Raw genomic sequence first — 19,375 nt, 5'->3', positions numbered from 1 at the left:
ATTGCAGCTTGCCCCAAGATTGAGGAGTCTTTTGGATTGAAACTTCTGGCCTGTGATGTAGTCGACGATGGAGCCAAAATTCCAAAGGCTAAATCCGCCACAGTCCTCTGAAGATCTGCGATCATTCTCATCAGCTCAGAAGTAGTGGGTTCACGGGTTTGGGATGATTGGGGTTCAGGTGCATTCATCATGCATAAGTCTATGCTGTCTGCAATGAACACCTCAACCTTAGGTAAATGGGCTGGGGTGATGTATATACTGGGGTCATAGGTGGATGGCAGTATATGGATTAGATTGAGATGGAAAGGTGACGGATCAGTACTAGCCCAAGGTCCTTTTGGTAGAGTTATGGTCTCTTCGTCAATAAGATCTTGAATCTTATGACGGAGGTGGATGCAACGGTTCGTATCATGACAATGTTGTTGATGCTAGGAACAATATTTAGCTGGGTCATATCTTGGTGGAAGAGGATTTGAAAGGGATTGAGGTTCTAGGAGCTCTAGGTGCCCTTCCTCTCACAGCATTTTCAAAGCTTGAGAGAGACTCATGTAAAGAGGACGAAAATTTTGGGCTTGGGGCCGATTTGAAGTGGTTGGTTTTTGGCCATTGAGGGAAGTGGTGATAGTGTCTACTTCTGAGCATTTCGCAGTTGTGCTACCATCAGTAGCAGCATTGGAACTGCGACCAACATTCCTATTCAAAGGCTCATTATCTTCTGCAAAGATCGCTTGTCGGATGGCATCCTCGATTTGAATCCCCATTTCATGAAGGGCTAGAAAGGTAAGCAGAGGTAGAATAACCATCTTTTGCAATAACTTGCCATGCAGGTTCTGAACAATCATCCTGATCTGATCTTTGTTGGAAGGCCTTGTAGTCATCATTGAGGCCTTTGCTCTCCATCTCGTCACGAACTCTGAGAAACCCTCCTTTGGCTCTTGGTGGGTGACTTCGAGATCACGAGTTGTGACCTCGATCTGTATGTTGTAGGAGTACTGAGCAATGAAGGCCTCAGCCAGCTCCTCCCAGTTCTGTTTCACAGAGTCCTCCAATTTCACATACTAGATTGCGCTATCCCAGACATGGTTCAGCCAAAGAGAAACAACTTATGGGCTGTGGTCAAACCCATTGGCCTCAGGATATCAGAAAACAGGTGGAAATGCACCATTGGGTCTCTAGAGCCATCGAAGCAGTCGATACGCGGCATTTTAAACCGCTCCGGTAAGGTAACTGCAGATTCAGTATACCCGTCCTCTAAATCCGAGATAGAGTTCACTCCTTGTGCCCGCTTGAATAACTTCTCCAGTTTATTGACCTTAAGTGCAGTTAAGTCAACCTCAAATTCAATGGAGCCTCGCTTTGATGGACAGGAACTTTAGAGGCCTGTACTGGGATCGGCTTCACCGGATTGCCCTGAGTCTCTTGGACATCTGCAGTATGGGCAGTGGCTCCAGGTGTCGGGTTACCCATAGGAGGTACATGAGATACAGAAGCCGCAGCTTGTTGTGGCAGTTGTTGTTGTAGCTGGGTTATCACTTTGGCCTGACGAGCCGTGACTTCAGCCTGACGAGCCGTGACTTCAGCCTGACAAGCCGTGACTTCAGCCTGACAAGCCATGACTTCAGCCTGACGGACTGCGTCCTGCTGTAGTGCCACGATTGTTTGTTGTAGGTACCGCATATGTTCTTCCATACTAGCTGGGGGATGCTGAGCCATGGGAATGGGTGATTGATCTCGGGCTGAGCTGAATGCAGACAACTGTTCCCAGACCAGACTAGACTCAGGTGAACTGAGATGTGACTGCTTGTAGAAATTGTACTAGTGAATTCTGTCTGAACCTCCTTCGTCTTGTGACCGATGGGGGTGAGGCAAATACAGGATGCTGCTGAACCAATTCTGACCTAGCAAAGTTTATCGATACAAGTCCGGTGTACTCAGGGGATATTGGAGCCTTCTGAACTTATGGTTCCAAGACTACCTTGCAAAAGAAGAAAACAGACAACATCTCAGCCTGATTTCACCAGAACAAAAATGAGCATAGCTGAATGACTGCACTCTCTACTGTATTCTGCCCAAAATTCTGCCTGTAAATTGATACCCTCAGGCCGATACTCAAACTTGCAACCGATATATATAACCTATAGAGACACACTCTGACAGCACATATCAAGCAAGTGAGACCCAAAACACCCCTATGGTGGGGTAGGGTTTCCCTGTCCTATCTTGTCAGGAGCCAGGGTTTCACTACGTACGCAGTGGTTTCAAACAACCTATGATCAGGTAAGCAACCTGTCCTAGTTTGGAATGGTCACTATGGCTTCCGATATGGAACTAGGTCGAACGGTCAAAAAGGGTGTCTCGGTAAAAACCGATGTTTGTGTTCCCATCGTGGCAGAGCCCGTAACCGGTTAGCCTTATGGCACGCTTTTCCAAGCAAGCCTCCGGTAAACCGTTTAGGAATAGCAAACGACAAACACTGTGACTTCGGTGCACTATGCAAATGCAATGCAAAGAATCACATAAGTGTAAACAAAACAACATATCATGATATTCGAGTCAAGTTCTCAAAATCTCCAGCAGAGTCGCCAAAAACTGTAGAGCGCCCGGAACTCCGCTCCACGCGCGAGGGCGCAAATTGTAGTTCTTAGCTACTACAGTTCGGACTCCTGTCACGGTTCTGAATCTAATCTCACAAAGTGCAATGTAAGACTGATAAATCACCAAAGAGTCCAAATCCGACAAATCATTTTGGAAAATCAATTTTAATCAAGAAGTGCCAAACATGGACTGCTTTGCCAGATTTTAGAGTCGCCACCTAAATATTTTGTTTTCGAAAATTTAGGAAACCGTGACTCGTGCCTAAGGCCACGTATTCGTTATCACCAAAGTTGCCTTGGCTCGGGAACTTGGGTACGAGAGGGGAAGGTCATGCAATGAGCACCCTCGCTCGCCCGATCAAAGATCGGCCTCTACTAACATGATACGTTGTTTTTGAAAACACATGTGTTCTAATTTCGATTAGTAATCTAATTTACTATGTGATGCATGTAGCATACAAGTATAGACTCAATCGCCCAAGTTGGAACAAACATCTCATGTTTGCATGTTTGAAAATGGTTTGAAACTGCTACTCGCAAGTAGGCTAAGTCGCGGATTTGCCACCCTCAAGTGGGCTTAAAAAACATGGTAATTTGCCACTTCAAGTGGGCTTAAAACTCACATTTCGATGAATTGTTCCAATTCAAGTAATGAAGCCTTCATCCACAAGCATTCATGCAGTTAAACACTTAAGCAGTTAGCCTCATGGCAAGCATGTTATCATGGCAACACTTACACACATGCAAGGATGCTAAAGCATAAAAGCTTACCTAGTACTCCGAGCCAAAACAGAAACTAGTTAGTAATCATGCATGATCCTAGCTATGTTAAGATGCCTAATGCAACACATGCAAAATGCAACTAAGATAGACTCGGCTATTCTAAGATGTCATGTGAATGCAACTTGATAACATGCATTCAAATAGGTATTGAAATACGATGCGGTTTGTATGATGCGCCGAGCGCGGTGCATGCAAGACAGATGAATGGATGCACGCATCCAAGCATAAGGATGCTAATTGAAATATGCCCTTAAACTAAACACTGAAAGCAGATAAGTAAAAGGGAGAAAGAAATAGGGGTTGGAAGACATGCATCACACACATGCACGCTTATTTAGAACATCGCCTTCTCGGAGGAGGGTCCGAATGAATTTAGCTAACTGGCTACGCTAATTAAACTAATTATTACAAATCAACTAATTAACTAACTTAGCTAATTAATTGCAGCATAATTGAATGAAAAAGCTAACTTATTCTAAGTTAGCAAAAGCAAATAAATGGCCTCAAGGATGAGGGACATGCATGCTCGGTCGGGTTCTCCTGGAAATCCACTACCGTACCTCATGACGCCTCTGTTTGCACACCTTCTGTACTTCTGAAAAGTCTGACCCACCTTAAGGACATGGTGAGGAATGGTCAACCAAGAGGGATGGCCATCGGCCAAAGATGATTGCCATTAGCCAAAAATTGATAGATGATCGGCATAATTTATGGTCGGTCGGTAGCTGCTTCCTGCAATTTCCCCTTTTGCTGCAATAGAGCACAAACAGAAACTAGTGCAGTACTCGACTCTCGAGCCACCAATCACTCATCTCAATGCATGATGGCCAAAGAGGCCAAGTTGCACAATTCAATGTCAATGAATGCATGACAAACAAGACACTTGGACCATCACCTTATCATGGATAATCAAAGGCAATGGAGACAAAGGGGATTGGCCCATTTTCATCACTTCAAGTATGAAATGGACCAATTCACTTTGTGTTCAACATAACGTCCGGTTGAACACAATGCAATGCACACATGCAACATGCTTATCTTGGCACATTTTACTTGACTGATTTTGTTTACACATTTTAACATTACCAATCCATTCATTAATCAACCTGTCCAAATATGAGAGTCCTCTAATGAGAGAGAGGTCTATCAAAGAGAATGGTTTAAGGCATGGGAGAGACCAATGCCTTTAACTAGGAGTAACCCTCAAAAGAGGGTTGAAGCCATTTAAGTATAGGCCTCAATCCCAAGAATTAAACACAACCTTAAGACTAACCAATCCTCAAAACAAATGAAAAATGAAGAAATGTGGGAGATGGAAGATTTTTCAATGCTAAAGTTGCATGATAAACAAGACCCTAACATGCAAACACTTCAAGTATAACATGCTAGAAGGCTTAATCATTGAAACTAGTGAAAGACACAACACTAGAACCATGCAATACAATGCTCAATGGACTAAACCAGCTCTGGACAGAGTTTAATCACATCAAAATAATGGCCTAAACAAGCTAGAGTTGAAGCTCAAAAGGCTAGATAAACATGCGCACAAATTGGCTCACAAGCAAGATATAAGGCATAACTCCCAAAAGCACTTAAAGGGTGATTTAAGTGGAAGCATGACAAAGATATATGCTCTGAAATTTCATACCAAATGATGCCATATCATGCATACATCACAAATATAGCATGCTAGTGGTCTCAAAACTCAAGACTAGTCAAGGCATTTGCACTATAGCTATGCAAAACTTGAGTCATATGACCACGGCAGCCCAAAACAGTCCTGAAATAGCTCAAAATATGAATAAAATCATGCTGGAGTATAGCCAAAATGAGCTAGAATAATAGGCTAAAGAAACAAGCATGCAAGGCTAGTTAGCAAGGATTACACTACAAGTGTATAAAGCATGCAAGAGGTAAGTCCACCAATCAAAATCAGAGTTATAACATGCCAAAATAACACCAAAAACATGCTTGAACTAAACTAATTCAAACCACAAGAGCATGCTACTTTGTAAGGCTAACAAGGCTAACAAAGAGGATTTACACTACAAGTGCATGAAGCATGCAAGAGGTGACCAAGATAGCCAAAAACAGAATTATGACAGGTCTAAAAAGTCAAAAAAATGAGCCTAAACAAAGCCACAAAGAAGTAAGAACACACGCTCATTTGGTTGGCCATCAACACATGCTAACAAGACAAGAGGGGGAGGGACCACCCTTTCCTATTTTGAGCCTCAAAACAAGTTTTCTACCACTGAAATTCCTTTGGAATTTAACGGTTTTAAGGCCATAAAAGTTGGTTTGAAAGGTGGTGAAAGATGGCTCAAAAGGCTTTACAAGCTGAGGAGCAAAAGGGAGGAAACACCCCCTAGCCAAACAAGGCTTAAACCACCACTTTTAGTACTAAAAAATAGAGGAAAAATAGAGGTTTTTGTAGTTCAATACTACCCCAAAAACAGTCCAAAACAATGGAAAAAGGATAATGAAGCAAGTGTGCAAAACAAGCTTGAAAGGGAGAAATGCTTACCCTTGAAGCACAATAGCAAAATGGCCTCTTTCTTGGCTCAAATGACCCTCCAACAGCCCAAAAATCAGCTCCAAGGGACCTCAACCCATAGATATGCAACTTTGATGAAGGATGCCTAGGAAAACTAGTTGTATTTCTCTATTTCTATGCACTCCTATGCACAAAAGGGCAAGAGAGAGAGGCTTTAGAGAGAGAGGCAGAGATTAAGCTCTGAAAATTGTAGAAAGAGAGGGATTTTAGTGAGAGAAGCTCTCAAACTTGCTTAAGAAGTTCTAACCGCTCAAAAATATGAGATATAGGTTCATATATAGCAATTCAAGAGCTTTTGGTCGAAAATATCTAAGTTGGGACAGCTAGAGCTTGCTGGAAACAGTTGCAGGAGAAAATATCTTCAAAAAATTTGAGTTTGGGTCACTCTTGGCCAATCGGCCATCTTTGGTGCCGATCTGCTACTTGTGATGGCCAATCTGCTACTTTTTTGGCCGATCGGCCCCGAAAGTCTACTTTTTCGGGCCCGAATTCAAATGGGCATAAGTCCTCCATATGAACTCCTTTTTAGGTCATTATTGTGTCCAAATTTAAGCCCTTGAAGTAAGCTTTCCAATGGTGGCATCTTTGCATCAAAATTCAAACTATGCAAAAAGTTATGTCTCTTTTAGTGAAGACTGCTCAGTTTCCGTCTAATCGGAATGATACCCAACTTCAACCAATCATATCTCCACCATCCGGACTTGGCTTGAGGAGATTCTTGAATGAAAAATGAAGCGCCAGAAGTATTCTTTCCAACAGTGGTAGCCTCATACCTTAAGTCCAAGTATACAAAATGATAGGCCCAATTTAGCAAGAGTTGCCCGACTCTCTCTTAACGGTTCATGCCCATCTTCTTCCTCAACTAGGTTTCTTCTCTCCACTCTTCTTTTCTTCAACTCCAAACCCTCGAACAAGGTATTTTGAAAGATTTTTCAAAGATTTCATCTCTCTTTCATTCATTTCCACTTTGTTCTCGCTCGATTTACTGAAAAACGCAACATTTAACGAAATTCAAGCCTAAGAACATCGTAGGAACTTTATTTCAAAAATATTTTGAAAGAGAGGGTTTTAAGGTTTGAAAACCATCCAAAATAGCTTTGGTCCAAAATCGGGTGTGAGGTTAGGATTTGACTCTCCTCTTGCCGAAGAAATCGAACATTTACCCTGCACATCTTTCATCACCAAGTAAACCATCAGTAGCGCCCAAGTCTTAAGGGCGGTCAAAAATGGGGCGTTTACAATAAGACCACAAGGAATTTAATAGGCGTAAACAATATCCTAAAAGTCCAATCCCATACCCATATAGTCACATAAACATGTTATCACATGTCACAAAATACAAGGCATCTTCTAATCATGTGCAATGAAGTCATAATGGCATAACAACCACTCCTCCCAAGCCCCAAGTATTCAAACCCGGTAGCTCTGATACCAAGTTGTAATGCTCTAAAAATTCTCCAACATAATCTAGTTACATTCACTACATTCATTACAGGATAATAGAAATTCCCAAATCATCATAACATTGATCGTTAGAGTTTGTACAAAATAGTCCCACATGCGAATTATACATTCAATGATATTACATACATGAATCTACATCATATGGAACATTAAATTCAAATGTAAATAAAACACCCTCAAGGGCTTACAAATTCCAAGGCCTAAGCCCGGCTACATAAAAATGGTTTCACAAACCCATACATTCATAGCCCTTGGCCAAAAAAATAAACCACAACAAATGAGAGCCATTTACTCTCCACAAAATATGTCCACGCCCTTAACTCGGTGGAATCACCACATCTTTTCCTACACCAAAATCCCATAGGGATGAGCCTAAAGCCCAGTAGAGAAATCTTAACAAAGTATATACATTTATGCAAGATTCCTAATATGAAATGCATATGCCATGTTATGCCAATTAAAAGAGGATTTCATTTACATCTTTTAATAAAAGCCACCATGCACAATGATAGTTTGAAATCTAAACAATTCAGAAATTTACAATTTAATTCAGAGGGGCGGTAAATACGACTCAGGTAATCTCTAGGTTGGTGTCTGCAAGTAGGCGTATCTAGCACTATCAAAAACCCTACTTTATCGGTTGCTAACCGAAAGGGAAGTGGTACCTCCTTTGCGCGTGTTTTCGATCTTTCACCCCGGACACTCAGGCCAACTTAATCAATTTCATCTACACCTCCTATTTGGGCTTACCAACGTATTTACCCCAAAACATTTCAATAATTTCATTCCACAACATTTCTTTCTCAATGTAAATGTTTTCAAATCTCAACTCAAAACTTGCAACAATGTAATATTAGCAATGCCAATACAATATATGCCAAAGTTAAATAATAATCTTGTAATAATCAATTAAATGAATATGCATTGCAATAATCATCATCACTACACAAAATTTCTCCATCATCAAATCTCTCAACGATAATTCATCATAATCAAACTTTCCACTCCTCTTTCAACATTATCTAGCATGATACCCATAATTTTGTTTAAATTCGTAAACAAATAAATACTTTCACATTTCGTATTAAACCAACAATTTGTTACTTCATAACTTTATCTACAATTTCAACTACAAATTTCCATCTCCATATTTCACACATTCCATGAATTTCATCATTTCTTCAATGGCAAAAGATATTTTCCATTCTATTCTTCCATTGTGACATAACAAAAAATTGATTAGTTTTACAAACCCTCAACCCATATCAAAAATTCCATGAATTTAGGTCTTTGGCTTAGCTTAGGTATCTCTTCACCTTTTCAAAAGGACACACACACAAAACATCTTTTCTCACACAATGAAAGTGAAACCCTCGAGGATTAACTTAGAAAGAATTGAGATTTTAAAATCCACTTTTGAAAATCCCTACATTCTTGAGCCAAAAATCAAAACCTTCATAATATCTTCAAGAAAACCCCAAAATCAACATCAACCTTGCAAAAATATGTATATATAACTCAAAGAAGTCCCTACCTTAATTTTGTTGAAGAGATGAGACGAAACCCTAAGATCAAAGGTGTAGAACTTCGATCTCCACCGCACAAAGTGAATTCCAAGCTTAGCTCTCCAATATTAGTGAAGAATGTTGGGTCAAAATCCTAATGGATTGCAAGAGATCAAATGTTTTAGGAGATTTAGTGAAGGAAATATAGAGAGAAGGGAGAGGAAATGATTTTTAGAGAGAGAGAGATGTGTAAAAAGTGATACACACACAGCCCAAAAAGAAAGAAAAATTGAGTTTTTCAGACTCAGCCTGTCCCGCACGTGCGGCACTTGCCCCCGCACATGCGGAGCATGCTTCCTGCACGTGCAGCATTGATCCCCCCGTGTACGGCACTCTCCCACACCTGCCTTTTAAGCAGAGTGCAATCCAGAAACTCTCATATTTCCCGCACGTGCGGCCTCTCTCCCGCACATGCGGCACAAGGCCCACCCAGAAAATTTCCAACTCAATCCCCGGGTACTCTAGATCCAACCCGCACCTTCCGCAACACGTGAAACTCGGCATAGCAATAAATAAGAATGAAGATTTTTGAGAAAGAGCTTTCAAAACAACAATCCAACGGTCAAACCAAAACAACAATCCAACACTATAACAATTGTTAAACCAAGGTTAAACAAAGTGGAACACATGAATAACATGACCGGTCCTCACAACATACTAGTAGCCGAGCCTATTAATTGCATTTTATATGCGTTGCATTAGTCATGTTACATTGCTTAGGATCATGCATTTTTCTACTTATTTTTATTTTCTTTGGCTTGCCTTGGAGTGCTAGGTTTAATGGTTTTGCTTTAACATATTGCATGCGTACTATTGCCATGTCAAACATATTTACCATGAGGCTAAGTGCTTAATTGATATATCTCTTGAATACCTGTGGATGGAGGCTTTTCGTTTAAGTTGGGATGATTTGATTATTGTACATATGAGAATGATAATTTCATATGAACATTAAAAAATGATCATTCTATTCTATTCTACTTTAATTTTAGTAAACTAAACAGAAAATTGTAGTACTGGATTAGAAGTGTAGTGGATGGTTTTTCCTAAAGCTATACATCTTATTTCCCATAACTGCATGTATGATCATTGATCATCAAATACAAGAAAATCCCACTATTATTTAACTATTCTATCCATAAACTAAGCATTTTGGGGTTAAAGATTGAGATTTGATCATTTGAACAACAAATAAGAATGTAAGTGCAAATGGTTATGAAGATTCCCACATTGGTTGTGAAGAAAGAACCCCTTCCATCTAGTTTTGTATAAGATATTGTTTGAGCAATGCAAAAAGCACACAACCACACAGTAAGCACAAAACGAGTTATTCTTTCGCCTTTTACTAAAAAATACCATGTGCTCACTGCAAATAGTGGCATAGGCCTATTTTTGGAGAGGTTCTTCTCAATTGGGATTGACCTCTAATAATTTATAAAAGAATTTTTTTTGTGTTTTGAGTTTGCCAAGAATTTGTGTATTTAGCTAAGATAGGGTGGTCCCTCATTATATTTTGTCTTTTGTTAGATTCTTTCAAAATTATTTAATTCCCATCTGTGTTAAAAAAAAATTGGTGTTTCATATTTTTTTAAAGAACAATTTTTTTTGTTAATTTCAAAGTACTTGTGATAGTTTTATGAAAAAATTATAGACGAGTGTAATTGTAAAAAAATAATTACAAATTAATGATAAATTTTATCAATTTTAATAATTAAAAATATAAAATTTTCAATCTCTTTGCAATTTTTTATTGAAAATATGTTGAATTATAATTTCTCTAGTTTTATTGGACATCCCAGCAATCATGTACAATCAAAACAAGTCTCCATCATATAGGAGTGTAAAAATGGTCTGCAGCCCGTTTAGGCTCGGGCCTGAGCCTAGCCCGAGACTGGGCCTGGGCCTGGGCCTGGGTCTGGGCCATCATTTTGAAGACTGGCCCCGCCCGAGGCCCAGTGCATTTTTTAGTGAAAATTAATAAAATTTTGGTAGAAAAATATAAAAAAACTAAAAAAGTTGTTCAAGCTTGCCCAAGCCCTAGCCCAGGTCCACCGGTCTGATTCGAGGCCCGGTCGGTGAAAGCCCGAATACCCCTTGGGCCTAGGCCTAGGTTTAATTTAATTTTTTGGTCCGTAACCTAGCCTAACCCGGCCCAAATTTTGGCAGGAGCCCGCAAGGCACAACATGTCAATTTGGTCCCTGTCAAAATCGAACAAATTAAAACAGTAGAGACCAAATTGACACGTCGTGTAAACTACAGAGACTAAATTGATACATCGTTTGACTTTTCGTCTATCAAACCTAACAACTGTTATTTATTGGATTAATACGACACAATTCGTTAAATTAAGGAAAAACCGAGCAAATTGAAACAATAAGGATCAAATTGACAAATCATATAAATTACAGAAACTATTTGCATAATTTACCGCTTTTACAATTCATCCTAACAACTTCTCATCTTTTAAACATAAAATATAAAAATTCTTAATCAAAAAATTTAATTTTTGCACAAATCAAAATTCTAAGTTTAACACATAAAAATCTCTGATTTTAAAAAATTCCTTGGGTAAATACCCTAAAAAAGTGTATCATATACACATTGTTACATATTTTTTTAGTATATGTTACACATTATGTGACAAATGTTACATAATCTTGTGCTAGAGTTATGACAATTTATGATCCATAATATGTATTTTGTGGTAATATTATTCATTTTTATAGTAAGGTTACACATTTTTTCATTGAAACATTTTTTAATCACAAAATGGGTAACATTACCACAAAAATGTGTAGATTCACATGTAAAAATAAATAAATAAATCGTCATAACTCTACTAGAAACTAGGTAATATTTGTCCAAAAAAAAAGTAATATATACTAAAAAACGTAATAAGATGCATATGATACAAATCTTATAAGGGGTGTATACCGAAGGAGTAATCTATACTATTATATAAGCAAAAACGTTTATACGTATATTAATTCAAAACTCTTAATCCATTTTTTTTTCTCGACTTTTGAATTAACAAAATATAAAAATATGTGTCATAAAATTTTTGGCCTTTCCATTGTCATAAATTGTAATTATCGATTATTGACTCTTTGATTATTATGGTAATATAGTTCAAATTCCTTACTTCTTACCTTTCAAATTCCTTGATCTGTGGAATTAAAATATATATATATATATATAATTTATGACATTGTTAAGGAAAATCAATCACAATTTTAAATCTTTATTTTTATTTTTTATTTTTTAGAAGTTAAGATATATATGAGACATAACTATTGGCCCATCCAATTATATTGAAAAATTTTAAACATTTAAATATAAAGTCCACAACAGAATCTTAGTTATATTTAAATTACATCTCATTAAAATTTTTATTTTCAAAAGTTAAAAAAATATATGTGGCATGAAACCATTGGTCCATCTATATTACATTCAAATTTGAGAAAATTGCACTTCAGTGTAAGTTTAAAAAAAATTAAAAATTAATGATAAACTTTATCACTTTTAATAATTAAAGTTATAAACTTTTCAAACATTTGCAAATATTTTGTGCAAAAATATCATTGATTTGCAACTTTCATTGAAATTTTGATGACCATTTAATATAAATTCCAAAACAAAATCTTATTTATATTTTAACCACATCTCATTTGAAAATGTTTAGATGAAAAATCAAAAAAAAAAAAAAAAGAAAATTAAAAATTCTTTAAATTTTAAAAGTCAAAAATGAAATTTTAGTAATGCTATGACAATCACATTTGGTACAATCTGGTGGTGTCTTAAATACTAACCATGTGGTTAATGTATCATAAGGTGACATGTTACATAACATCAAATATAGTATCAAAACACGATCATCCTAACATTATTTATTTTAAAAATTTATGGAAATTATTTTAAGTATGAATTATACATAACTTAACAAAATAAAAAAAAAAATTAAAATGTTAGGTAGATACGAAACTATTGTTCAAGTAAGTTATAACTAAACTTAATCTTTTAATGATAACCATGTCGTTTGTCCAATCCAAATAGTTTGGTCAACAAAAAAAATAAAAATAAAAACAAAAAAAAAATAATAATAATAAATCAAGCCTAGCCTAAAGTTCTTATCCATGAATTAGTTTATGTCATATAAAATATGCAGTCTTCCATAAACCCTAAATGACTCATACTTTTCTCTCTAAATTTTTCTATATGGGGAGAGGGAGACAGAAGTGGATCCCCCCCACCTCTCCGATATCCCACCCCCTTATTTCGATCATTTTCGTAATCTAAATATGATGTTTACCTCTTTAGTCTGGGCATTATTGTCTTACTTTTTCTACCTTCGAACTCAAAACGTTAAGATCTGATTTCAAATCTTTTAACAATCCGAAGGCTAACACTAAATAATGCATTTGTTTTACACTAGACGACCACCTCAACATCAATGTTCTGTCTTAATCAACAGATGTCAAGTCTTCAGATTCCAAGTGAAAGGCTGCAAAGCAATGGAGTTTTTGATGAGTTCAGTAGTGACTTGGATATGTTTTTCGTTTGTTTCTTTTTTTCTTTTTTTTTTTCTTTTTTGTGGTTTTCTTAATTTTTAGTTTGGTGATGTATTAATCCTCCATGTGTAGAGGTTTGTTTCTCTCCCTTATGGGAGCCTTTTCTCCTCCTTTATGGAGGTTTGGATCATTTCTTCTATGAAAATTGTTTATTTCTTTTTGAAATCTTGTGATACCGTTGTACCAAATTGATTTGATCTTTTATCAGTTTTTGCAATGAAAATTTTCTTCCCAATCTTTAAAAATAAAAATAATTTTTTTTTTTAAAAAAAATAGTTATTATCTATGAGTTATGCCTTCACCAATAAAATGATTTGACATAATTTTAGATGAGTAATGTTAGGAATTATAAAAAAATATTATAAAATACTTCATTACGATTTTTCATATTTAAATTACACATATAATAAAATGCCATACACTATTCAAAAGATGAAAAAAAATTTCATGGATTTTTTTTTTTTTAATAATTCCAAACATTACTCATTTTAGATTAGAAATTGAGCCAAAGACTTGCTTTGATGCTATTCCGATTAAATCTATATTTACTATTATATATAGAAAAACATTATTTTTTCTTCAATTTATGAAATATTGACATACATGTGGCTCTTTAGTTAATATCACAACATTTTAAAAGTCATTTAAGTCATGGTTTTATTATATAAAACAAAATGTTGTTGAGTCATTGAGGCTCAAAGTCTCAATGAAAATTTATTAAATTATAAAAATACACATCATGAAAGTGTTAGTTTTCTTCAATATGATGATATTTCTCATACATTTAATTTTTAAAAATTAAATCTAAGTAAGAACCTAAAAAATTAAGAATAACATGAATTATACTACAAAAATTTAATTTGAAGTGTAAATAATAATAATGAAAATTTTAATTATTGAACATGTAGAGTTAAATATCTAAATAGTAACAATGAAATTTGTGCTTTTGGTCTTATCAAACAACATGCTCAAATATTATTTTAATTTTGATTTTATAGTTAAAAAAAAAGTAAATTTTGATGTGTCTTAAATAGCTTGAACCTAAAAAAAAAAAAAAAAAAAATTAAAATGTCATGTTGATGATTCATTTAATTATCTAACGCACTAACATAAAAAAATTTAAAAATAATAATAATTTTCACATTCTCCATTTGAGAGGCTATGAAATAAAGATAAGTAAATTAAGTGAAGTCTAAAACTATTGTTCAAAAAAAATTAACATGAACATATTTAAAGCAAAAAATTATGTCTATTTTTTTTTTCTCTAAAATATATTGCTCGTATATATACACACGTGCTTATATTACATAATAAAAAAATTATGGATAAGATATACTGACTCATTTGTTTGGTAATTATGAAAAAATGATGACTTACCTAGTATTTGTTGCGATTTTTAAGAAAAAATCACAATATCATATAATACATATTAAAAGATGATAAATTTTCCTTATTAAAATGAGTAAATATATTACATATATATATATATATATATATATCAACCTCTTCAGTTACAAAAAGTTATTCATGTAACTTCAAACAGTTCCAACGGTTATATACTTAGTATTTTTTTTTTTTTGATCGGGAAACAAACTTTATTGATGGAAGAGGAAAATTTACATCAATAAAGAGGAGCTTGGAGCTAAAACAAGCTCCAACCTCCTAGTTGGTGAGGAACCAACGAACAAACAAAAACAGAGAAAAAACCAGAAAAACAGATTGGTTAGACACATCTGCACCAATGCTGAGGAGTGAGACCCTCCAGCAAAACCAGAGGAATGACAACCATGCTGCAACCACACATCTTTGTGAGATCTGATAGAATAACAACCAAAACAATATGCAAGAGATATTTGTAGGAGTATACCAGCAGTAACCCACTATGAACAAGCAAAATTAAAGCCAGCCTACACCTAATTCTGCTTCCTCCTCCTCTGTACAAACCAGCCCAGCTGAATGCAATCAACACCGTCCACTCCACTCCACTCCACTACCAGCATACACCTAATTTCTCAAGCAATCAGCATTCACCAGATTAACACTGCAGTATTCAAATCCAAAATTTGCTTCGAATACACTGCTACCAGAGCTTCAACCGAAACAGGACCAACAGATTAACCAGCATATTTCAGCCCACTGCAGCAGCTTAGAGCAGATAGCACCAGCAGACAGACAATTCAACAGCTTAAAGACAATTCAGCAGGCAGACAAATCAGCAGACATACAAGCATATGTAAATCAGATTCCAAACACTAATTTCCACCCCTGATCTGTCTCCAATAGAAGAGAAGATCATCAACCTATCCCTCTTCGACAAAACTTAATTTGTTGTAGGTTAAACAAGAACTCATTAACAGAAAAAGGCAACTTCGGGTCCGCAGCCCTAACCCACATAGCAGTCCTGGATTTAATTAAATCACATAGACCATGTAGATCTGGTTGTCTATCAGAGAACAACACCTCATTCCTGTGTTTCCAAATAGACCATAAGGAAGCTATAGGCAACACATTCCAGACTTTTCTCTCAAAACTATTACCTGAAAATCCGGCCCAAAACTTTAAAACTCCATCCACTGTTGCCGGCATAACCCACTGAGATCCCCACCAGAGAAGTATATCAGCCCACACCCTCCAAACAAAAGGACACCACAACAGAACATGATTGACAGCCTCTACTTCAGCTTTACAAAACACACATTGGATATTAGCAGTACCTGGAATAACACCAATCCGTTGAAGGAAAGATGACGTTTTTAACCTTTGCCTCCAAGCTAGCCACACAAAAGCTTTTGCTCTAGGAGTCGCAACATTCTGCCATATCATCTTGGAGATAGTACCATAGTCATTAGAGACTAAACTATTCTCACACCACTTATATGCAGCTGAGACGCTGAAGCAGTTCGAGTTTTCAGCCCCCCAACAAAACCCATCAACCTTATCAGCCCTCAATTCACGGTTGTTACTTACCAAATTAAACAAACAAAACACCTCTTCCTTTTCCCAATCTCGGAGTACTCTAGTAAAGCATTCCTCCCAATCGTATAAACTCCTTCTTAAATCAATCACTTGCTTAACTGTTTTCAGCTTATCAGGGGAGATACGATATAGTCGAGGAAAATCCTCTTTTAAACACCTAGCACTAGCCCACTTATCCTCCCAAAAGAGAGTTCTATCCCCATTACCAACCGATATGAAAGTATTGCTGATAAAGAAGGTATGCAGGCCAGGTCTAGAAGCTGCCACAGAGAGTATATCCTTCCATAACCTGGAATGCATCTGGGAGGCTTCTGTATTTGGGTACCACTTGCTGCCTTGGATGTTATATTTCCCACATAAAACTTTCTTCCACAACAAATTCTCATCACCTCCAAACCTCCACCACCATTTAAGGAGCAAGCAAGCATTAACATCCCTAAGACTCTTGATGCCTAACCCTCCTTTAATAACACTCCGAGTGACTTCGGACCATTTAACCATATGTATCTTGCTGTTAATCACCGATCCACCCCACAAAAACGCAGCTTGAATCTTATCTAGCTCTTTAGCAACTCCTTCAGGCATCTTGAACAGAGAGAGATAATATACTTAGTATTAATGAGAAAAAAAATAGAAAAACAAAATTGACATTAGCAGTTGCACAAAAATGTTCAAAAAATCTAATATTACTAACTATAAGGTGATAGAAAACAGATTGGGAAGTTATAGAAAACAGATTGATTTCCTTCTTTGTTTACTTTGAATCCTCTCTCTCTCTCTGATTCACTTCTCTTATAAATAGCCACCATCTTCACCTCCCTCGGCATAAGCCTCATACAACACCACCACCTTACACACAAGACCTATCTGAAGGAGTCTTCAAAAACATCCAATGGCCACTAACCAATTCTTTTTTGCAATTGCAGCACTTGTTCTCTTCGACTTGTCCGAGCCTGCTTTCTTGAAAATTACTCAATATCATGCTGGAATCGTGCTCTTTGTCTTCCGAAGGTAAAAAAATAACACGAAAAATACTATTCTTTCAGAATTTTTATATAGGAAAATATGATTTTGGTTTAAAGTATTCTGTATATAAGCTTTATATAATTGAGATTTTTGGAGCTATAATTTAATCCATATTAAAATTTGATTAATGAGAATTGAGTTGGTTTGTGACAGGGTGCCTTGTATCAAGAAATATGGAATTAGGTTTATTGGAAATCAAGCAAGCTATTTGTTAATGTAATAAAACCAGCTGCATGCTTATATCATTAATATATATTTAATAGGTAGTGCTTCTCCATCAGATGATTTATTGTAGTGCTTTAGGTAGTGCCTTCAACTTTCGGCTAGTGCCTTCAACTTTCGGCTACTTTGTATTTTTATATGTTTGCTTTCATAATGTAGTATCATAATGATGTTGTATTAGCTCTCCTATATAATGGAGCCTTCTCTTCATGTTTAATAGACAATTGAATCACAGAGTGTATTAGCTCTTTCAATCACTCTCTCTCTCAATATTTATTTCATGGTATCAGAGCAGGTGTAATCCTGTCTCATCATCAATATTTTTTTTTGTTGTCTCTCTCTTGTACTCAAATCTATTCTTCTATTTCATGCCTAAATACGGTCCAGCTTTTGGAATGGCTATCGACTCATCCCCCTCTTCTTCTGATATTATCATCTCATCATCTTTATCCTCTCATCAAATGGAAACCTCTCATCTTCCGATCACCGCCCATAAACTGAATGGGCAAAATTATTTGCAATGGTCTCAATCCATATTAATGTTTATACGGGGAAAGGAGAAAGACGACTACATCACCGGAGCCTCAGCACTACCAGAAACCACAGCATCAACCTACAAAAGGTGGATAGCTGAAAATAACATGGTCATGTCGTGGCTCGTCAACTCTATGACCACTGACATTGGCGAAAATTTTCTGTCATTTGATACTGCCAAAGAGATCTGGGACATGGCAAAAGAAACGTTTTCAGACAAGGAAAACACATCTGAAATCATCCAGCTTGAAAGCTCCCTCCACGATTTACGTCAAGACAATCTTACGGTAACTGAATATTTCAATACCCTTACTCGTCTATGGCGTCAACTTGATACGTTTGAGGTTCATAACTGGCAGTGTGTTGCTGATGGTTTGTTGTATAAAAAGATTGTCGAAGGGAAGCGTGTGTTTACATTCTTGTTAGGATTAAACACAAATCTTGATGAAATCAGAGGAAGAATTATGGGAGTAAAACCGCTACCTAGCCTTAGAGAGGCATTCTCTGAAGTCCGTCGCGAAGAAAGCCGGAAAAAACTCATGATGGGATCCCATCAACAACTGAATATGGCAGAAAGCTCGGCTCTTAAGACTCAATTCGCTCCTATTGACAACCGTCAGAAAAATAAAGGAGGTAGGCCTTGGTGTGATCATTGTAGAAAGCCGGGTCACTCGAGATAAACTTGCTGGAAGATTCATGGAAAGCCAGCAGATTGGAAGCCACGTCAGCCTCTTGAGAAAGAAGGACGAGGTAATCATGTAGGTACAAATGAACGATCACCACAACCTGAAGCAAGCCCTTTCACCAAGGAGCAAATGGAGATGCTCCAGAAACTACTACAGTCACAATCTGGTTCGTCTTCCAACCACATCATTGGATCCGGAACCTTGGCTCACAAAGGTAATTCTTTGAACGCCTTTACTGTTGGTAAGAAACGTAAAAAACCTTGGATTGTGGACTCAGGAGCATCTGATCATATGACGGGAGATGCAACAATTTTTGATACATATAGCTCATGTCAAAATAATTTAACGGTCCGAATAGCAGATGGTTCACTATCAAAGGTTGCTGGTATAGGTTCAGTT

The 19,375-nt window shown here is 36.7% G+C and overlaps 1 protein-coding gene and 1 non-coding gene across 2 annotated transcripts; both read left to right on the top strand.

Moving 5' to 3' along the window:
* Positions 1–10,265: 10,265 nt before the first annotated feature.
* Positions 10,266–10,382, top strand: LOC145801802 (U5 spliceosomal RNA). Its single transcript, XR_014343453.1, has one exon. It is a non-coding gene; the product is annotated as a U5 spliceosomal RNA (small nuclear RNA).
* A 7,769-nt stretch (positions 10,383–18,151) lies between these two features.
* On the top strand, positions 18,152–18,970 carry LOC145800648 (uncharacterized). The gene has a single exon (XM_082890366.1). The coding sequence runs from the start codon at positions 18,152–18,154 to the stop codon at positions 18,968–18,970; it is 819 nt and encodes a 272-aa protein (XP_082746492.1).
* Positions 18,971–19,375: the final 405 nt, after the last annotated feature.

This window comes from Camellia sinensis, chromosome 10 (genome assembly GCF_055761805.1).
Source record: "Camellia sinensis isolate YWXY chromosome 10, ASM5576180v1, whole genome shotgun sequence".
In the NCBI taxonomy this organism is placed as follows: Eukaryota; Viridiplantae; Streptophyta; class Magnoliopsida; order Ericales; family Theaceae; genus Camellia; species Camellia sinensis.
The sequence above is the reverse complement of the archived record's forward strand: the minus strand, read 5'-3'. Positions and strand labels throughout refer to the sequence as shown.

Excerpts from the sequence above, each read along its gene's own strand:
- LOC145800648 (XM_082890366.1), top strand. The coding sequence starts at position 18,152 with ATGGCTATCGACTCATCCCCCTCTTCTTCTGATATTATCATCTCATCA.